Below are 23,621 nucleotides of genomic sequence, written 5' to 3'. Positions count from 1 at the left end.
GCTGACTGTCAATTCTCCCATCCCAGACTTCCCAACTGGGTGTAAACTTCCATGGCTCTTCTATGGCTCAGTCCTTGACATTTCCAGAATGGAGCCTTCCAATGCAGGACTGCGAACGCTAAGTACTCATTTAGTTTTCCAAAGCCCTAGCCTTTTTCCAACAAACAAAAGGGAAGAAAGCACATTAAGCCTTCTTGTTTAAGATCTCAGGAGATCTTAACTAAAGCTGAGCTACCCCTTTTGTCCTCCTCCTGAAGAGGCTTCAGCGCCTCTTTATCTCTGAAATACTTCTTTTGCATTCTGAACTCTAAACCTCCCACTCACTCCTAAAATCTACAGCTCCTGCTCACTAATGTGACCATTCGTCATTTTCCCCTGTGCCTTAGTTTTACCCAATGTTTCTGTCAGCTCTGCTAAGGGGTGACTCACCTAATGCCTGCTTGCAGAAGGGAGATTAACCAATCTATTCATTTGAAGATCCACGGTAATGTGCCATAAGGAAAATTATACCCCCACCACGAAAATCTGTGACTGGGGAACCATTTTACAGAATCACATTCGTTTATATCAATTATCTTGTTTATCAAAGACAATGAAACACCAACTGGTAGTAAAAAGGTACAGAGTGCAGTGAGGATTAATTAGATCTCACCCTCCCCGAGGCTGCGCGCCGTTAACCACTTCACTTTGGGAGGTGCCGTTTACAGGGTCTGTGTTATAACTCTCCTCGCGTTAACTTTGAAATGTCAAAAGCAGGTAGTTAACTGTTTATTATACAAAATGTCACATATGTAAAACACTGTGATATGAAATTATTATAACTGATCTACCACAAGAAATTCTGCCTTTTAGCTTTTATAGCTTGTTTGTCGGTCTCTGGATCTCAGCTTAATTGCCATTATGTAGATTTGCGTACCAGGCAGTTACTATCTGATGAATAATATTTTCTACATGCACTGTGTCTTCAGCCAATTGAGAAATAAAAATAACATGATAGGAAAATTATTACTATGGTTTAAAGTAGTATGTACTCAGAAGAATGGGGGATGTCTGAACAGTAGCGTCACTTGTTCTGATTTTGTCTGATTTTGTTCTAGTTGAGACTGAAATTCAGAAGACCCACAATGCAAAGCTTATCAGAAGTAGTGTGATGGGGTATGCACTGCCCAAGTTCTCTAAAGCCACGGTGCACTGGCACTAACTTCATGTCTCTACCCCCAAATCTCTGAGTCAGGAAATTACCCATCGGCATGGTAAGTTTTTCTACTACTTGGCAGAGTTACAGAGATTAAATCCTCTTTCTCTGCTGCCCATTATCCCAGTCTTGCCAAATCTACCCCTGCACCCCCTTGTCCTTGTGCTCAAATAACTTAATTTTCCTCTGAAGCACAAAAATCAGAGAGGAGGAGGAGAGTTCACAGGAAAAGATGGGATGAAGTAGGATTAAAAAACAAAGCAGGGTGTCTCCTTGGGAGAGTAGAGGGGCTGGGGATATAGCTCAGTGGCACAAGCGTCTGCCTGGCAAGAGCAAGGCCCTGAGTTTGATTCCTAGTACCCACAAAAAAAAGAGAGAGAGAGGAGTACAGGAAATGAGTGAGGTGAACATGAGGATGAGGTCAGAAGGCTCCTTATATCCCATTAAACAACTTATACATCAAAAATTTTCTGGGTAACATTTAAATGTTGGAAGCAAAATAAATCAATGAATGACAATGGATACCGGCTGGTTAACTCTCTCTAGTGTCACTAACAGTTTGGATATATTTTAATTTGCTAGCTAACCCAAATACCTAGTGAAACAGTGGGAAAGACATCCATGGGTACAGGAGCTCAACAAATCACCAAATTCATAGTTAGAAAAGAACTCTGAAGACCTGTTACTTCGCATCTCTTTCACCTCATCACACATGGAGCCAGAAAACAAAAACAAAGGGAAAGCTGTATCCCCAGCCGTTTTTATTTTTGAGAAAAAGTCTCACTAAATTGCCTAGGCTGGGTTCAGACTTGCGGTCCTCCTGCTTCAGCTTCCCAGAATGCTGGGACTACATTACAGGTATGTACCACTATCTCTGGCTACTCAAATTATTTTATATACCTTTGTTTATAAAACAACTTAGAGACAGGTCAAGAAGTTTACAGGCTCATTTTATTTAACAGAGCAGGTGCAAAAAATTCTAAAAGATTACCCAACAAATCCCAATAGTTAATAGAATTAGGAAAATATATCATATCCGATATCAAGTGTCCTTGGACACAAATGACTCATTATGAAAAAATCTACCCATGATTTGAGGGACTGTGACGGATTCTGAGCATAGGGGTGCTGAGTAAGAGCACTCTGGCTGGAGTTATGCTTGAACTACCAGTGGTTCAAGCCACCCGGCAACGAGATGTATGAATTACAGCCCCACTGTGAATGTGTAGAACCTGGGGGTGCTTCAGTACTCAGGAATCTCGCTTTTGTGCACAGGTCCTTGGGAGGAGACAGATGCAAGGAAATTCACTGCAGTGTGTCTGGGGGACCATGTCATAAAAAACAGGGAGATTGGAGTAGGGTTCAAGGACCTATCAATAGAGATGGCACTGTACAGCCAGGGATGTGATGACCTGAGGTAAATGATTAATACAATTCTATACATCTTTTTTTTTTTTTTTGGTCTTTTTGAGACAGGGTCTCACTATGCAGTTCAGGCTGGCCTTGAGCTCACTTTGTAGCCCAGGCTGGCCTCGAACCTGCAATGATTCTCCTGCCTCAGCCTCCCAAGAGCTGGGACTACAGGTGTGCATCACAACGCCCAGCTTCTATACATCTAAAGGATACTTAAAAAACAAAGGTCATTACATTAGTGTATATTTTCATTTTATACCTGAGATAGCTGAGGTTTAGAGCGATTGTCTTTTTTATAAACATAACAGTAGAGGGTAAGAATGAAGATCTGGGCTGGTAATACATTACGCCCTTCACTCCTTCAACGTTTACTGAGAATCACGATTCCAAGTGCTCATGCCAGGCGTGGTGCTGCACAATCATCCCAGCACTCGGGAGGTGGACACAGGAGGACTGACCTGAGATTGAGGCCAGCCTGGACTACACAGTGAGTTCAAGGCCAGGCTCAACTACACAGAGAGACCCTGTCCCAAAAGAAAAAAAAAAAAGAAAGAAAGAAAAAAGAAAGAAGAGCACAAGATTCCAAGTGCTGGGTTTATAGGAATGCACAAAACAGATGTAGTCCTTTCTCTTATCAAACCATGTGAATCAGTGTATAGTTACAAGAGAAAGTAACTGCTCCAAAAGAAAAACTTGAGATCTGTGCACATCATATAAAGAAACACTCCCACTGAGAAAGCCAGGCATGGCTTTTCTGAGGTAGCAATTAAGATGAAATTTAAAGGATTATTAGGAGGTTACTTAAGGAAATGGGTGGAATTTAATGACACAAAGGTAAGGATAAGGAGAGAACAAGAAGCTTTCTAGAAGGAATGTCAAGTACAAAGGCCCTGTGGTCTCTAGAAATGTGAAGTAGGCCTGCTTGGCCTGAATACAGAAAGTCAGATGGGTATTTGTACAAGGTGGAGCAAATACGCACACATCAGACTCTGAAGGACCTGGAAGGTCACAGTAAAGATTCTGAACTTTACCCTGAGAGTAATGGAAAGCATGAGTGACTCTGAGCAAAAGAATGTTCTGGAAGGATGGCTCCAGGTGGACTACCAAGGATGAGGGGAAGTGGGGGCGTGTGGAATAGATGGCAATGACACCCATGAGGAGCAGCAGTGGTGGCCTGCACCACGGAGTTAGCGGCAGTGGCAACAAGGGGACAGATCTGTCGTCTGGAACATCACGTCAACATAAAAGTTATTTCTACAATATAAAAATACCTCTGATCATGTACAGTTAGTGTGTTTCCACAGCTCACTGAGGCTTTATGGAGCTGTGCCTCCAATATTTTATCATAGGCAACTACTGAACGTTAATTCATCAAAGACTCGTGGCGAAGTGTATGGTAATGCTCCCGGGGTGAGTTGGTTCCCGGAGTCAGGAGGAAGGAAACAGGGCTTTAGGCTTTTTCCTAAACTGTCATTTGCCACCAAAGACCATTTCTCTGCCTTACAGCTCCTCTGACCGTTAGCAAAACGGCAGCTGCCCATCAAGGCCGGGGTGAGGAGAGGGGCGTCCGCCTCTGTGCTCCCCGCAGCCATGGGACTGGCCTGCGCGGCTGACAGCTCTGAACTAGGAACTCGGTCAATTCATATTTGATACGGTACACAGTCATTTCCTGAAGATGCCAATTCAAACATCCTAACAACACCTTCTGCGCTTTTACATCTCACTGGAGTCCCTCACTTACACACTCTGCTTTATTACCATTTTAGTTGCTTTCATCACAGCTTCATGGAAAACAACTTCACCAACAACCATTTCCTGTCATTACAGGGGCAGAATTGCAGTAATACCCTGCTTGAGCGCTAGGCAGTTTTTATGATAATTTTACCACAGGTAACGTTATGATTTTTAAGTACATTCTCTCTAATAGCACTGTACCAATTCCTGTCCTTAAAAAGGTAAGTATGTAATGTGGCTATAAAAGAAACATACTCATCTTCACAATATTAATGAGCCAATAAATTCCAAGAGCTCTACATCCCAGACTGGCTCGCCTACCAGCCCTCCTTCTCGTACAATCACTTCCTGGTACACGAACTAGGACATGCCTAAGCTCACTGCTCAGGATTATGAGGCAGAAGGAGGCCATGGCTTTAGAGCCCCCTGGCCCAAGAGTGTATACAGCAGTCTAAAAGATTCAGTTAGTTCACAAAAGACCAGTCCCACTCTTTCAATAAAAAGTGATATGCTGCAGTGCCCCAAAGGTAACCCTTCAGGAATCTCTTCTTCCAGTTCCTCCCTTCCACTTTCAATGTCTTTACACAAAACAGAACTGACACACAGTGAAAACTGCATTCAAACTGTGTGATCTCATGCGTGTGGATACGTGTGACACCTGTGAGAGCATCCGCCCAGTCAAGACAGAAGAGCTCGAGTCATTCCTGCCTCTTTGTGACTCACACACCTCTAGCCTCAGACAACTGCGGATCCACTTTCTGCAGCTACACGCTAGCTGCCATTACCCAGAATTGTACACAGAATCAAAAAGTATATACTTTCTCAACCTGGCTTCTTTCATCCATAGTCTTGCAGACTCTTGGTTTATTCAGTAGAGCCATCAGGTGAAGCACTACATTTCCGGAAGACATTCTCCCATCTCCTCCAGACAGAGGGAGAGAACACATTCCCGCCAGCTTGAAACACTGGTGGTACATGCATGACTGTCCCACGGGTGACATGGCAGTCCCATCAGGCGGTGTAAACTGCCTGATGGGAGAGTCATGCATGTACCACGGGTGGGACAAGCTACCCGGCAGTGAGATACGAGTTACAGCCCCGTCGTGAACATGTTAAGGGGCTATGTTCAGGAACACACTGGGCTGGAGGTGTATGGACAGCACTGGTGTTGGCTCATCCACCCCGCTGTCTCTCTCACACAGTAAGATAAACAACGTGGAAAGAGCTTTACTAGAAAAAGGACCCTGGTTATAAAAATCTCGTCCTTTCACTGAAGAAAATATACAAATGCAGAAAAAATATAACAGAAACATTACCTACAAGCTCACCATCTAGAAAACCTGTTAGCATTTTGATGTTCTTTCCTGTGGTCTTTTTAATGCACCATTATAGACTGAACTGTGTCCATCTGGAATGCACACGCTGAAGCTCTCACATCTTAACTGTATTTGGAGATAGGGCTTTTAAAGAAGTAATTAAGTTAAATGAGGTCATGAGGGTGAGACCTAATTCAATATGACTCATGTCCTCAGCAGAAGTGCAAGAGACCCCAGGGATACAAGTGGATAGAGAAACGGCCATGTGAGGGCACAGCAAGGAGGTGACCAACTCCTGCCAAGACGAGAGGGCTGAGGAGAAGCTAACTTGCCAACACCTTGATTTTAGCCTTTTAGCTTCTAAACTGTGAGAAACTGAATTTCTGTTCAGGTACCACTATGCAGTATTTTTATAGTCGTCTCAGCAAATTAACACATGTAAATATAAAAATATATATATTATCTTTAATCTTAAAATGCTGGCATCAATCCGCCTACAAAGCAGTATACTATTTCTGTGTTTATATTATATAATGGGCATTTCCCTGTGCTATGAAATGTCTATACAGAAATGCTGATGTACAAATGTGCCATAATCTATTTCGTTGTGTCTTTACTGCTGGGCATTTGTAGTGCTTCCTCTTTTTTCGTTATCATAAATACCACTGTGCTGAACATTTACAAAGAAGAAATGCTGTTCCTGAGTATTTTCTAAGGATACATTATTAACAGCAGAAGTAATATCAGGGGTACTTTAAAGACTCTTAATAGATATTACCAAAATGTCTTCTAGAAAACATGTACCATCCATATACCAGCAGCAAATAAGGTTGTCATTTCTCAACACTCTCAGTAAGTATTTTCATTTAAAACACGCTTACCAACAGAATTTTAAAATGAAACTTGACAGGCTGATTTTCAAGCTCACTGGAAAAGAAAATTTGAAAGAATAACTAAAATTTTTATAAAAGAGTACCTTGAGTATAGATTTGCACTATGATATACCAAAATCAAGTATAAAGCACCAAAGTTAGGAAAGATAGATAAATCCACAATATATGCTATTTTAAATCAATGAATGAAAAGATGAAATGGAGGATTTTGAGACAACCGGTCACATATTTTAGAAATAACAGATAAATCCCTACCTCAGACCAAACACAAATGAAATTTTGAAGAGCTTAAAGAACTAAATGCAAGCACACACACATACACACATACACACGTCAACAATAACAAAACCAACCAACCACCAACTCTATAAGTGAATGTATTCTTATATTTTGGGCTGTGACAGATTTCTAAACAAGTCACAAAATCCAGAAGTAAGAAAAATGACTGGTAGGTCTGATCAACGCAATACTCAAAACTTCTGTACAACACAGATGTCACAAATGAAGTTAAAAGCAAATTCAAAGTCTTGGATAAGATATCAGCAACACATATAAGAGCAAAGAATATCCGTAAGTACAAATTAACAATAAAAAAGCAGTAAGAAGAAAAGTTGGCAAAGAATATAAAAAGGTAACTCATTAAAAAATGGCCAGGACACATAAAATGATACTCAATTCTAGTAATAACTAGGTATACAAGCTAAAAGACAATTATTCTATTGAATATAGTTCTACATCGCTGGGATTTTGAACTATAATAACTTGTATAAATTTACAGGCATCCAGTGTTATGATTTATGAAAATAATGTGGAGGGGGCTGGGGATTTAGCTCAGTGGCAAAAGCGCCTGCCTGGCAAGTGCAAGGTCGTGAGTTCGGTTCCCGGTACCAGAGAAAAACCAAAAAAAAAAAAAAAAGAAAATAATGTGGAATAATTAAATCAAGTTAGTTAACATACCCTTTACCTTAAATATTTAACTATTTTGTGATGGAAACATCTGAATTTACACTTGGCACTTTGAAAACGCATACTACATCATTAACTATATTTACCACACTGTGCAAAAATTAAAAAGCCACACCTATTCCTCCTGACATTCTGTACCCTAGACCATCACCACCCCATTCTCTCCACTGCCTACACTCAGTAACCATCACTCCACTCTCTTCCTATGAGTTCAACTGTTTTAGGTTTTACATGTGAGTCAGAAAATGCAGCTTTCGATTGTGTCTGGGTTATTTTACTTAACATAATCATCTGCAATTCCATCCATGCTGTCACCAACAGAATTTCCGTAACAGTATTCCCCCCACCCGTGTGTGTGTGTGTGTGTGTGTGTGTGTGTGTATGTGTGGTGTGTGAGTGATTTTCATTCATCTGTGAATGGACACTTAGGCTGATCCATAACTTGGCTATAGTGAATAGGGCTGCAAAGAACACTGGAATGCAGACATCTCTTCAACAAACTGATTTAAATGTCTGGGGTAAATACTCAGAAACGGGATTGCTAGATCATATGGTAGTGCTACTTTTCGTTTTGTGAGGACCCTCCTCACAGTTTTCCACAATGGCTGTATTATTTTACATCCCATGCAAGGGTTCCCTTCTTTTCACATCCCTGCCAACAAGTGCTATCTTCTGTCCTTTGATAATAGCTGACAGGTGTGAAATGGTATCTTACTGTGCTTTTAATTTGCATTTCCCTAATTTAGAGACTCTGAGCATTTTTCTCACACATCTTTTGGCCATTTGTATGTCTTCGTTTGAGAATTATCCACTCAAGTCCCTGGTTCACTATTTTAAAATTGTGTCTTGCCTTCTTACCACTGCGTTATTCGAGCCCCTTACATAGTAATCGTTTGTCAGCTATATCGCTTACTTGTATTTTTCCCAATCTGTAAGTTGTCTCTGCACACTGTTGTTTCTTCCTTGTGCAGAAGCTTCAGAGTTTGACATAATTCCATTTGTCTAGTTTTGCTTTGCATGACTGTGATTTGGGAGTCAAATACAAAAAATAACTGTCTGGCCCACTGTCATGTAATTTTCCCCTATATTTTCTTCAGTAGTTTTGCAGTGTCTAATACTATGTTTAAGTCTAAGTAGTTAAGCCACTTTGAGTTTTGTATACACTCCCTGGTAAGGGTCCATTTTCATTCTTTTGCATGTGGATATTCAATTTTCCCAACACCATTTATTGAAGACATTAACCTTTTCTCATGGCACATACTTGAAAGCTTGGGTGAAACCAATTCACTGTACATGCATGGATTTGTTTTGGGGCCCACTATTATCTTCTCTTGGTCCAGGTTTGTTGCCACTATCACATTGTTTTAATTATCACATCTTTACAGTACATTCTGAAATCAAATAACACGACACCTCCACTCTGTTCTTTTTACTCATGATTGCACTACTTTTTTGTGATTCCATGTATACGTTGTGATTTTTTTCTATGAAAGATGACACCGGAATTTTGATGAGGACTGCACTGAATTTGTTGATTGCTTTGGATAGTGCAAATATTTTAACAATATTAATTCTTCCAATCCATGAATGTGGGAAATCTTTCCATTTATTTCTATTTTCTTCAACTCTTTCATCAATATGGTTTTCAATGTACAGGTCTTTTACCTCCTTAGTTAAATTTACTCCCAAGTATCTCTGTAGATACTGTAAATGGTATTACTCTCTTGATTTCTTCTTCAAACAGTTTGTTTTGGGTATATATTAATGTTAGGGATGTTTGTGTATTGATTTTGTATCCTATAAGTTTACTATATTATTTATTAGTTCAATCAGTTTCTTATGAAGTCTGTTGGGTTTTCTGTACTTAAGATCATACTGTCAGCAAACACGACCATGTCACCTCCTCCTTGCCTACTTGGATGCCTTTTGTATCTTTCTGTTGCCTAACTGCACTGGCAAGGACTTCTAATGCCATTTGTAATGAGAAATGATCATTGTGTTATTTATGTAAATAAAAACTTTAAATTAAAAAATTTGCAATTAAGTAAGCCAAAAATGGAATCTTGTTTCAACATGCATTACTTAATTTTAAGAGACACCAAACTCAAGCTTATGACTATTTTATTTCTTTTTCCCTTTTATTAATTATTTATATAAATTTTACATTGGGGATTCAATTTTTTCTTTCTTATTTATATTTCTTTTATATTAAAAATAATAACTCTTTGTCATGGATGTTGCAATTATTTTTTCCCAGTTGTCAAACACCTCTGAAATCTGTTTATGGTTTCTGCTTTTGCTTTTATGCTGAGGAATGTGTTCCCTACCTTGAGATCAGATAGTTATTAATAATTCCCTACAGTTCTTTGGGAGTAACATTATGAAATCTAACTCTTTAACAGGAAAATATTTTGATCTATGTTGTGAGAAAAGAATTTCATGTAACTGTTTTCAACTGTCAACTGTCTCTGTATCATTTGTTGTATAATCCTCCCATCCTTAACTGATAGGAAATACCATCTTTATCTTGCATGATATTCTTACACCGACTGAGATTCTAATTCAGAGTTTGGATGGTTGCTCAAGTTAGCTACCAGTTTATCCTTGCATTAATGCCATACTTTCTTTGGCACGCAGGACTGATTGTAATACATGATGGTAACAAATCCCTCATTTTTTTTTTTTTTTATATTTTCTTACTAAAAGTTTTGTTTTGGGGGGTAGCTTCATCTACTTCTCTTAGAAACTTAAAAAGTTCTTTGTTTTTATTTAAGTCACACAAAATTAGGATTCTGAGCAGTCTTGTATTAAATGCACAAAGTAGCCTATTTCCTCAACCAAGAATGTGTCTATTACTTCATGCTTCTTAAAGATTTAAGGCTTCTTCAAATTCCTACATATGTAACTGTGAGAGGGGAAAAAAGGGAACAAATTAAAGACATCTCCCTGGCATGGCCACCTCATGGACACATTATATGTGGGCACCCTATCACCCTTTGCTCCTGACCCTCATCTCATCTCTAATGGCATGATGTGGGTCAGGAATGGGTGGCTGGGGATGGACTACGAATAAAGCAGAGCTACAGCTCAAGAATTTTTTTAGGTACTGTATTTTACAGTTTTGATTATTATTAATAAACTAGATTCCATCCACTCCCTATTACACAGTACTTCCTAACTACTTACTGAAAGTACTTGAGGAAATAGGAACAATGTTAAATAGAAAATACTGTATCAAGTATTTGTGTCTCTTATTCACTGAGGAACAATGTTAAATAGAAAATACTGTATCAAGTATTTGTGTCTCTTATTCACTGTATACTAATCAGGGCCAGAGTCATGGGCATGTGACCATTACAGTGAGATACCACCCTGCACACAGAGGGGACCCACACTTAGTTTATTGCCCCAGTGCTTCTGTCTGTAAATTTTATTTTATTTTATTTTTTGGTCTTTTTGAGACAGGGTCTCATTATGCAGTTCAGGCTGGCCTTGAACTCACTTTGTAGCCCATGTTGGCCTCAAACTCTCAACAAACTTCCTGCCTCAGCCTCCTGAGTGCTGGGATTACAGGTGTGTGCCACCACGCCCAGATTAAATTCTTAATAATCTTATTTTTTAACATGTTTTTAAAGTAAGGCCCAAGGAAATGGGAAAAACTCATGAGCAGAGGAGGCATGCATACACATCCCCACATTCTTTCATGGTGTTCACGACGGCCCTTGAGCAGCATGGAACTGCAGTGGCTCACAATGCACAGGGCTGTGAGCATCAAACTGAGTGCAAGAGAAACACGGCATCTCTTCGAGCCATTACGCAGGCCTGCCAACAGCATGGAGGGGTCACACTTTCCTTTCAAACCTAAACCTGCTTTAAATGTAGAATGAAGGCAAAGGCGTTTGAAGATGCATAGATGACCAAGGAATTCTGTCACCTGTAGCAGCTAAATACACGAGCCAAAAATGATGATGTGGAAAGGAAAGGAAAGATAGCACCTTGCAGTGCCTTAAGCCCTCCCTTACCTATTGACAAACCTCAAGGACAGCGAGTTGGTGCATGTCTTGTGTGAAATGCAGTCAGTTTGGTTAGTTTTATGTGAAATGCAGTCAGTTTGGTTAGTTTTATGAATTATTTTTATTGTTCTGGTAAGAACTAAATTCACATACATTTATAAGCTACCAAATGTGAATTATGCAATTTTGGTGATTCTGCACATGAGATAAATGATACTATGTTTACATTTTAAATAAAAACCAACAGTAAAATTCATGGTAATAACTTTAAAGTTTAATTTTTGTTTACTTAGAATGATACTAAATAACAAATAAAAAATACCATGCAAAGTCAAGCTTGTAGAATAAGGAAAATTTTTTTTTAATTTTAAGAATGTTTTTTCCTGTTTTTGAACACAGGAGTCCCATGTTTTCACTTTTCACTGTGCCCAAAAATTATGCAGCCAGCTCTTGAGGTGTCATAATGGGTACTTTTCATTACAGTGCTGGGAATAGGTACTTGTTTATTTTAGGCTTTATTGGGAATGCCTATGATTAAACCTGTTTGTACAGTGGGTGATTACAGGGTTGTTACTGATACTAAAAGACTGAAAACAACCACATGTCTATCAAAGGACGCTGGTTAAATAAATTACAGGACCTCCATCCAAATGGTACCACACAAATAATAGAGAATGAGAAAGTGCTACCGGTATGGGTAAGAAGGTTTCCAACATTGTTAACCGAAAAGAAGTATGTGAAAGTGCTTTTTTTTTTTTTTTAAACTAAAAAGGGAAGAAATAAGAATATATATTTGTAAAATCTACTCAAAATATTAGAAAAGAACCAAGTTTGGGGATAGACATGTACTCAGTGGTAGAATGCACGTGAGTGAGTCCCTCGGCTCAATCACCTCTCTACCCCAACTGCCAGGTTTTGGTAGGGACTAGGCCAACAAACATTAAACCTTACATCCCCTTAATTATCACAATCTTTCAATAAGTGCCAGAAAACCACATTATCCACTTACAAACTGCCTATTCATAATGGCAATCTGAGGCAGACCATGGTCCACGAGAAAGCAGTACTGATATACAATGTGGGCCACATACTCCTACAGGCCATTCAACAATAGGTTGTTTACCGAGAGATGGACAGGCAGACAGACAGACACACAGACACACAGACACACACAGACATACACACAGAACTATATTTACAAATCCCTGCTATACAAAAGGAATATGTAAGTAGAGTTCAAAAAACTGAATTCTATAAAGGCAAATTCTATAAAATAACAGCAGTGAAAACTTTTTTCAGGCAGTCTTTAAAAATGAAACAAAAAATGGAAAGGATAATGAAAAGATATCTATGTACACAACCACCCACACTGTACTGAGAGCCCTACATGATCATGAGGAAATTACTTTCTAACTATCACCCTACACTACCCCCACATAAGAACCATATCATAATCTTGTTTGAGAGCATGGGCTCTGTAGAAGGCAAACAAACACTGTATGTTATTGTGGGTTCCCTGAAGTTTTGCAAAACTCCTAAGATTTAGTGGTGGTGGTGGTGGGGAAGCTTTATTTTCTACAGGGGAAAAGTGAAAGACACTCATCCTTCACCTTCCCTCCAGTAAGGCCGCCCACTGTCTTTCCTGACACCATTTCCAGCTCATGGCAGCACTCCTGTTCAGCATCTCCTGAAACGTCCCGATATAGGACACGTTTTACCATGTTGTCACCATCTGTTTAAGTCTCTCTCCTCTATTAGCTCACTGCTCCTCCAAGGCAAAGGCCACACCTGTGTCTCTTTCTTTCCCTAGTGCCTAAATACGCTTGGCAGCCTCTTAATAAATGTCTGCTTAAGGCCAAGTAATTTACAGTAGCAAAATGAGTTCCGTTTCAATGACAATTACAACCAAGCTGAATATGTGATTAGAGAGACTGCGCTGGGAAAGGAACAGCCTCCTGGGCCGGCCCAGGAGTGACTCACCAGTGCCATCGGAGAAAACCATGCTCCTTAAGGCCCAAGCAGGATGACGTTTGTTTCCTGCCACTGTCTTGACACCTTCATACATAATGAATTCCCCTTCCCAAATCTGTTTCTGCTGCAGTGGACACCTACTTTTCTAAACAGTTAGAAAGCACTAAGCCATATTATATTCTATAGTTCAGCAGATGCCAAAAGCCCTTCACGTCCCAGACTTCCATTCCAACTCTGTCTACTGTCCCAGAAATCTTATAGCATCCTAAACATACTGTTAAATTTGCAAAGTACTTTAAAAGAAAGTCACAACCATGGACTACCTATTTCTATGTCCTCCCGTTAGCACCCTGGAGGGAAGTAAGTGTCACCTATTTTTGTTGCTATGTAAATGAGCACTTATGCTATGCTCTGTAAATTTTACTAAATTCTTACCAGTTCCAATCATCATCCTTCATGAACTTACCAGACAAAAAGAGACACTGGTTCTCTTACAACCAAATATTTAACATTCTCCTGTGGTTTGGGTCTTTGGTTGTTCTCCACCTTGTCAATGTTTGTCTAGGTATTTTGAGTCAGAGAGTAGTTTTCCTGTTGGAAGAAGGCCCTTTTCTGCCACCCAAGGCTGAGCAGAGGCCACTCTAAACCTCTCCCTTCCCGCACTATGCTTTTGCTCCAGCTAAGGATGCATAAACATGGGTTAATGAGGCCCAGGAAGCACAGCTGCACCCATAACTCCCATCATTATTCAGCCCTGCTACTGACAGCAACCTCCACGCCCTGTACTTTCTCAAGCCTTGTCCTCTAGCCATACGTCCGTTTCCCCGAACTCTCCCCTCATGACCCTATAAAGGACCTCACAGCCTGTAGGAGAGCAACAGGTCTGGTCTGAGCGTGAGGACGGCCCCCCTCAGGTTTGTTCTGACATAAACCTTTCCTGTGGCGCTCATACCTGTGTTTTCTCCTCCTTTTCCTAATACTTAAGTATTTCTGTCTTGCAACCATCTACAGCCCCTAGCCTCCCCTTAGCAGCCTGGCTTCTGGTTCTGCTAACAGAAGAAACTGGTGGAGGACGGGAAGACAGAAGCAAGGATGGAGCACATGCTCTGTCCTACATTTCCAGAAGCAGTGATGCGTGCCGGGGTTCCTCTCCAAACAGCACCTTTCCAGGGTAGTGGCAGTCAGGAGTGCCCCCCAGCTTCAACCACACAGATCCTGCACTTAGGCTGCCGATTTTGGATGATCCAGGCCAATTACTAACTAAAAACTAGGGGAGAAAAGCCACCAGTCTTTCTGGCTCCGTTCTGCCAGCGAGACACAGGCAGTACAGATTGGTCTAAAGCTACTATTTCCACTCCTTGTGCAGGTTAAAGAAACCTGAATTTTGACCCCATGGCTCCATGCTCTAGTAAAATATTCTTTAAGCAGAACAGCAGAGCCGAGGACAAGGGTGGAGAAGGACTTGTGGGAGCTTATATCCTCCAAAAGATCTAGGAGACCTGAAGGGAAACCAGATTCCTGTGATACTAAACACCATATTCCAATTCCAGTGCACTGTTTACAGCTCCCCCAGGTATTCTCTATTCACCAGAAGACTCATAAGAAGAGAAGAGCTACTTAAAAAAGAAAAAGAAATGCAAATGGCTCTTAAACATATGAAACGATGTTCAATTTCTCTCATAAGAGACATGGAGTTAAAACTGCACTGAGCTACCATTTCTTACTGATCAAACTGGCAAAAATCTGAAAGTTTGGTAATATGCTCCACTGGCAAGACGATGGGGAAAGTCGTTACCATACTACGCCAGTACAGACTTTAAAATGGCATCCTCTCCCATTATGCAGTCCCTCAGATATAATGGCAAAAATGAGAAAGGATTTATGCACAAGGCAGTAGCACTGTCTATAATAGCAGAAGACTGAAAACAACCCAAATGGTTCATCAGTAGAGAACCCGTTAAATAAACTATAGTATATCTACACTGAGCACCATGTAGCTATTTTTCTATACAGCTAGCACCACAGTAAGTGGGATTCCTGCCTGAATCTGATACACAACTTTTAGGTGCCTGTGACTCAACCATCCCCTGCAATATTTCCTTTCAGCCTTGGCATTCCAGTTATACTTGGTGTGTGTTGCAGGGGAGGGGTAAGATACTGGTGAATGAACCCATGGCTTTCACACTGAGCTGTATCTCAAGCTCTTTTTATTTTTTGAGGCAGAGTCTTGGTAAGTTACTAAGTTGCCCAGACTAGGCTCAAATTTGCAATCCACTGCCTCAGTCTTTCAGAGCACTGGGACTACACATGTGCACCACCACACCCCTGATACTTTCACTGATACTTTCACTGATACTTTCTCTTTTGCTTGGCAGGGCACTCACACGTGCCACAGGTGGACTTCTGAAGTAACAAGCTTCAGAGCGACAGGAGTGGCGCAACACTGATGTTCCCTTTTTCATCTTGCTTCTGCCACAGAGACCAAAGAGCTGGAACAAAAAAATTTGTAAAGGCACTCCCTACATACTAAAAGCAAAATGGAACAAATGAACCTAACTGTACACTGAGATGGTATGCCACACTAAGAATTATTTCAGAAGATTTAAAAACAGCCCTTCTACAGTACCTTTCTAGAGTAGGATATACCCTAAAGACAGAAAAATTAATTGTAAAAATCTTAAACTAGTTTCAGCAATCATATGGTTCATTGATAGTTTTTGTTTAGTTGCTTAAAGATTATTATTTATTCTTCTTTTACTGGACAAACTGTGCCTCACAATTACCAAATGAGTCTTTAGGGAAATTTCCTTTTTGTAGCTACCAAGTGAAGAAGGAATGAAAGAATTAAAATACAACCATTCTGCAATCACAGATTATAAAATAATGGGTCTGCAAAAATAATCATCACTGGATGTGCACATCCAAGAGATGATCAGAGCTTTGTTGTGCTATGGAGCATTATTACCAAAATGGAAAAAAAGAATTTTTTATTACCAAAAAGAAATGCAAATGGCTCTTAAACATATGAAACGATGTTCTCTCATAAGAGACATGGAGTTAAAACTGCACTGAGCTACCATTTCTTACTGATCAAACTGGCAAAAAAGAAAGAGACAAATAGGGAACCTATAATTTAAAGAAATTTAAGAGCCATAATGACTATTGCCACAGATGGACCTTATCTGAATTCTGATTTTTCTTTCTTTTTTGGTGGTGCTGAGAATTGAACCCAGGTCTTATGAATACTAGGCAAATGCTCTACCACTGAGATACATCCCCATCCCTATTTCTTTTTCTCTTATAAATTCTGATTTTAACCACCTATAACACACAAACTCGCACTCTAGACTTTGAAACAATTAGGGAAATTTCCACCCTGATTGGGTATTTAATACTCTTCAGGAATTACTGTTTGATTTTAGGAAATGATGATGGTATTACTATGGATTCAAAACGAAGGCTTTACTTTTAGGGCTACACAATAATATTTTTATGGATGAAGTAAGATGTCTTGAATTGGCTTCAAAATAATCTGATGGGGAAGAAGGAGCACACAGATAAAAGTGGGTGGGTTGTGAGATGACAGTTCTTGAAGGCAGTGATGGGGAACTATTCTATGTGTATATCTAGTAAGACTTTCAAAGACGTGAAGGTGCACATGAGATTAAATAAAAAGGAAGATCTGCCAAACAGCATGAAAAAGTAGGGCTTGGCAAACCCTATACATGTATCACAAAGTGCAGAGGCAAGACAAACAAATGCACGGTTTGGGAGGCTGACAGCCTATAAAACAATAGCTGCTTCTGCTCTAATCACTCCTTCCACACCTCATTGGTAAGACAAGGTTTCCTCCAAATGCCTCCTAACCCCGAGGAGACAAGCCCAAGCCTCTCCAAGGACAGCACACTTTTTGGCAAAATCCACAAGAAGCCAGCAAATGAGCAGTGGCTGTAGTGTGGCAGCAGCAAAGGTGGGTGTGTGGCTGAGCTGGGGCCTGTTGCCAAGGAGATATGAACCCGGAGGCCTTCAGAGCTTCCCTGCGAATCTGTACAAGTGAGGCAGCATGAGGTGACATGCTGTCACCAACAATGGCAAAGAAATCCTTTGGTGGGAACAGACTAAAATTTCACATAGTTGATGCAGTTGCTTTTACTTATGCTATTTCCTGTCATCATTGAGCTAAATTTTAAGCAGTAACATTAAAATCTGATTTTAAAGAACACAAATATTTCATTAGAGGAGCCTGAACTATGAAAGGAAGATCAGAAACAAAGTCTGAAACCAGAAACATAAAATTAGGCTTTGATTCTCTGCTATTTATTCTTGACATTATTTTAGTTCTACCTTTTTTTTCCAGCCATGAAAATCCAGAGTTTATGTTCATGGTTCTCAAGGCAAATGTACACATTTCATAGGATATAAGGAGTGAGAAACAGGAAACTACAACTTAAAAATAACCTTGAGCTGGGTCTGGCAGCTTGCGCCTGCAGTCCCAGCTATTTGGGGGGCGGAGGCCGAAAGATCAACTGGAGTCGGAGAGTCAGAGCCTCGCCTGGAAGCACAGTGAGGTGCTGTCCCACAACGGACTACCAGTAATAACCACAGCAGTAAGTCTACGTGAATCTGACATCACTATGCCCTCACCAAAGGACCGTTCCATTCTGGGGTCCCTGTAAGGTGGCTGAGGTCTGTGTGCTGCTAAAATGTACCTGAGATAATCAACATGGAAAACTGGCCATTATTATTCTAAAACTGCTGTAAGCTAAGCACAGCTGCAATGTCAGACAGAGGATAATGAGATCCTCCTGTCCTCCTGCATGCTCATACCACCTCCTAGCCTGCTGGCATGGGCAGCTCTGAGCTGTGAAGTGGGTCCCAAAGAGGGCTGGGGGGGCCCACTGCAGGCCATCTGCTGGCAAGTGCGCACACATAGCTACCTACCCACACCACTGGGCCCACCTGGTTGAGGGACAATGACAGGCAGATGACTGCAATGTTCTTTACAGTCGAGCTTGTGAGCATCATACAAAAATGTTTGCAGAAAAGTGCTCAATCACCAAAAAACACCAAAACCAAAAGCACTTCTCCCATCTCTGCAAACTTCTTTCATTGTTTGACACACCTGAGACTATTATGGCTTCTAGCGCTAATGACGCTGACTTGTTTCAACAAGCATAAAACACACAGGCTGACAACAGCCTTCCTCACTGCAACTCGTACCGAGTTCCATTCTTGTAATGGCCTCTCACACCACCTGGGCCTGTTTCTCTCATAAATACATGCGCTCACTTTTCTTCCTCCAATAAAAAGAGGCATTTTCTATGTACCATGTTGAAAAAATGCAGTACATGGGCCTGAAATGAGTAGCCTAGTGCTACACATCTTATGAAAAGGAAGGATGTTTCTTGCGGGGGGTGGGGGACTGTGTATAGAAGCCAGGGCCTTCCCATTGAGCAACATCCCAAATCCCTTTTTAACTGTTAGGGTCTCCCTAAGTCACTAAGGTGCCCAGGCTGGGCTCAAAGTTGTGATTTTCCTGCCATGGCTCCCAGAGTGCTGGGATTACAGGCAAGAACCACCATGCCTGGCTCAGGATCTTGGATTCTAAGCTCCTTGTCAGTAATAACTCTCCTGACTGCATAATCATATACACAGTGAAGCCTATGGTCTGCAGAAGAACCTGAGTAGCAGAAAAATGATGGCCCACCCCACTGCTCTCTACTGCCACAAATCTATACAGAACTAGAACAAGGTAATACCGTTTAGTGCTTCCAACTTGTTAACTTTCAAATTACTTAAAGAAACGAAAATCAAAATTTACATGTAATGTTAAAGATTACATCAAGCAAAGTTAAAACCAAAACAATTATTTTAAATTGTCCTCTAAAAGCTCTCTACACGCTGGAAAAACTTGTACACCTGCCACTTTATTAATATTACTCTCCAAAACTTCCATAAGGAACAGATTATGATTAGCACACAGTAGGTAGTAGGACTATTTAGGCTATGACTTCAAAGAATTAGCTAGTCTTTTTTGTTGTATTCACCTTTCTCATTCTATCACTATCATACTTTTAGGACATGTGTCAGTAAGGACACCTGTACTACATGGACAGTACTTAAGGACAAGAGAACCGAGTTCCTCTGTAAAGGCCCAGGATTCTATTTTAGGTATACAAGGTAGGGGCATCTTGTCCCCTCCATCTGAACATATGGAGTCACTCTTCAAAGCAAGCAACAGTAAAGGCACAGATTCAAGGACCTCATTAGCTTAACTATGATCTTTGCAGGTCAGGAGTTAAAAGGTGGAGTATGACCACCACCGCCAACCCAAAAAAGGAGTAAATAGTTTGGAAAAAGCCAATTATGATATCTTGAACATCAAGACCTGAGATGGATTTCATACAATGCCTAGCTAAGCACTGCCACACCCAAACCCAAAGCAAACACAACAGAAAACTAATCCAAGCAAACAACTACTCCAAGATTGAAAATACCCTTTGGAAAGATCAGCCAGACAGCATTTCCTATCAACTAACTTGAGTTTTACAATGATAATTCAATCACTCTGGTCTTATTTAAGTTATAGACAGGTGCTTTCTTGAGGTATACTTGGGTAAGCAGGACAAATATGGACTGATATATTCCTGAAAAGAAAACAGTTCCACAATTCAGCATACCATGCACAGGAGATCAAGAGCCAATATACCTCCACAGCCTTGGAAAGCGTGAGTATCCGATCAACATCAGACTTCCTACACAGTCTCACCTACCGTGATGGGTAGAAAAGCTTTTGGTATGAAATGCTCTGAAGGCTTTGCCTAGCTAACAAGAGCATCCCTTACCTTGCAAATCTCAATAGATCACTACAAATAGTTTCAATTCGTAACTATTAGTACAATCTTTATATTCTTTTAAGTTTACTGGAATTATTATTTTAACTATTTCTAAAAACATAAGCCATCTCCTCTGTCACTCACCCATAACATTCAAATCAACTGGAGCCCTTAGAGCTGATCAAGATGAATTAATAAAATAACAAAATATCTGAAGACAGACTATCTAAGTAGGTATATATACCAACATGTAATTGTAATACTTACCTATCAGTCCCTTCTCCAAGGTGAAGATTTTGTTTGTAAACATGCATTCAAAAGCCACAATGTGAAAAATCTTGTTCACTGTGTTGTGAGTCCCAACTATTCGAATATACCTGAGGGCAAAAGGAAAAGAAAATCCACTGGAAATGAGCTCCATCACAACCAATCCAAGGATGAAGAACACCCTTTAAAAGTACAGTGCACGAGAACATGGAATAAAGGAGACCTTGAACTTGACTTCAGACTGGGTTATGTGTTTTTAGGCTGGCTCCAAATGAGCTTAGAAGAATCACAGCAAAATCAGGGAGGTATCATTCCCCAGAGAATTCAGTAAAACTCAGATTTAAATTCACCTAGAAAATCACACCAGGTACTTTTCCGTTAATCCTTGAATGTCAGCACAGCCCCTGTCCATGAAGCATTTACACTGGAGAATAACCGCGTCTGCCCTCACTCATGGTTAGACATGTACCTGTGCACATGCACACAAACACATACAGAATCAAATGCTTCCCAACTCAATGAAAGACCTTGCCCATTGGAGCCAAGGGCACAAATCAATACTGCTTTCCTCTTTAAAAGGAGAAATCCACAGAAACTACTGAAAAGCACCCACAGTGTCTTTTGTTTTGATACTGTTCCCAAACCCTCGTTAGGAAGTTAACCCCACATACTTACGCCAGCCCCGTGCTCCTGCCTGCCTGCCGGGAAGTGTCCTCACCAAAGGAAGAGATCTGCAGAGATAAGCCAGCCTGCCCTGCGCCTCCCTCCTGGCTACCCGGACCTGGCATCTGCACACAGTGCGGAGTTTCACCAGGCAGGTCTTGAGCATCTTGACCTGTTCCTACTCTCCCTGGAGGCTTCATCTCCGACAAACAAGCCTTAACCTTCACACGACTCACTCCCCTAGCTCTCCGAAGGGACCGACAGTATGCAGGTGGATGAACAAACTGACTCTTCCGAGTGCCACACAATCCCATGGGGAATGTGCCACACACTGTCTTTTGGAATGCAAAGGCAGAATCAAGAAAAATAACTAGATGAACTGATAATGTGCTTCCAAATTATGAACTATGCACTCTGAAGGACAGGGCAGATTAAACGAACAGATTGCAATTAGGACATGACAGACCGGCAAGGTTTTAGTAATATCCCTCTTCTGCGTGTAAAACAACTTCTGATTTAGACGTGATATAATTTTAGTTCTGAGTTAATCGCCGTTCACTAATTTGGTAATTTTCTTGTATTTCTCATCACTCTGAGTTAACTGTACAATGTAAAAGTCGATTTTTAAAATTCACATTAAGGAGACTATACTTAGGGTTTCTGCACCGTGGGCTATTTTCCCTCCTCTTCTTCAAGCCTGAGTCTCATGGCATTCCCTGTGCACCTCCTTTAGCCGCCTGTTCCTGCCATGAGCTGATCGCTCACCCTCAGAACCAGTACTGATGCCGTCTCCTGGACTGGCTGCTCCGAGTGCTCAAACTCACTGCGGTGAGACAGCTCTTCTGTGCGGAGAACCAGGGCTAAGGTCACTCCCACCAAAGCCCCTGGTTAGGCAGGAGGTTGGCCCTGATCTCTTCGGCCCTCAAGGCAAACAGAAAGCTGCTGATTTTGTGTGGGTTCATTCAAAAGTGAGCTCTTGATGGTCTATGTAGTACAGACTGTGTTGTCTCTTACTGGCGGCAACGACAGTCTCCCTAGTGCCTTCAGGAAGGGAAGGGGTGTATTAAACCTGGCACCTTGGCCCAAATCTAATTTTGTCCATTTCCTTAAACCACAGGAACTCAACCAGCATAGCATTTTCAACCGCACGCGGCCGTGCCAACCTGAGAGCTGCCGTCTGCAACCTTGGCGGGAACGTGGTTTGGTGGAATTTGATCAGACTGCTTTCCTAGCCCCTAGGTAGAGCCTCTCCATCCAAGCAGGGACAGCTCTCGTGCTGTGCACAGTACGAGAAAGCCAGGAAGTGACTGAAGGGCTCTTCCTCCATGGCGGTTCCAAGACTTGAACACAGTTCTGGCTGACCTGGGGGGACCCGCAAGGTTAGCTCCTTCTCTTTCTCTCTTTAAGATATTCTACGCAATCAGGCTTTCCAAATTTAGGCACCAACCACCTTCCAAATTTCACCCCAATACAAATGTCGGGAATGGAAGCAAACATGCAACCTTCCCTTCGTCTCTGCACTCCCCCAATCTCAATTACACACAATTGAAAATAAAAATTGCACTGGCATACATTTTATAGTCTTAATGATACTGTTTGCGATAATAAACAAAATAATATATATGGCTAGAAAAGCACTGAGAGATGCCTCCAGATAAAAAGTTCCATATACATGAAGATAATGTTATCTCTGCTGCATAATCCTGAGGTCAAATTAGCAATTCACCACTGTACATCACACTTTTTGACTAGCCTATATGCAATGTCCACAAGTTTAATTATTCTAGTTTTACAATACTTTCTAAGTTTCTAAAAAATTGTAGCATAATTTACAAAAATGGCATGGAGTCCTTACTGCAATATACATTTTAAAAAATGTTAATGTCATTGAAAAACACACACACACATGCTCCTTTTGCTCAAGCAAGAAGCTGTAAATACCCTGGGCTTTTTACTAAAAATCTACACTTGAAATGGCAAATCGCTTCACCTAACGGCCTAATGGTGGCGAGGGGTGGCTGCAGCCAGTTCTCTACATTGAGAGCTTTAGAGGCCCTATTCCGCTCTGGGAAGCAGAGCCCTGATCCCTAAGCAGCGGGGCTGCACAGGCACCGTTCTTGCTTACGAGCACATTTCCTTAATGGGACTCATGCAGCACATCCCACAGGGGGAGGGCCATTACCACCTGAGTTACTGGAAATTAAAACAGGATGGGAGACAGACCCTTCTCTATTTTCACCTTTTTTGAAAAACAAAGCAAAACTGGGCCTAACATATAAATGGGAGAAACAGATATCACATTTTCTATGTCACAAGAGAACCTGAATAACAAACGAGTAAAGTACAAGATTTAC

At 40.9% G+C, this 23,621-nt stretch overlaps 1 protein-coding gene across 2 annotated transcripts in view; it reads right to left on the bottom strand.

Moving 5' to 3' along the window:
• Positions 1-23,621, bottom strand: part of Btbd9 (BTB (POZ) domain containing 9) — a gene marked incomplete at its 3' end in the record, with an annotated part of 379,800 nt that overhangs the window by 103,023 nt on the left and 253,156 nt on the right. For both annotated transcript variants that reach the window (XM_005390124.2, XM_013516988.1), the window contains 1 exon segment: positions 20,605-20,714. In XM_005390124.2, coding sequence (XP_005390181.2) covers positions 20,605-20,714 — 110 coding nt within the window.

Source organism: Chinchilla lanigera, unplaced genomic scaffold, assembly GCF_000276665.1.
Source record: "Chinchilla lanigera isolate Chin_1 unplaced genomic scaffold, ChiLan1.0 scaffold00036, whole genome shotgun sequence".
NCBI lineage: Eukaryota > Metazoa > Chordata > Mammalia > Rodentia > Chinchillidae > Chinchilla > Chinchilla lanigera.
This window is presented reverse-complemented; position numbering and strand designations above follow the sequence as displayed.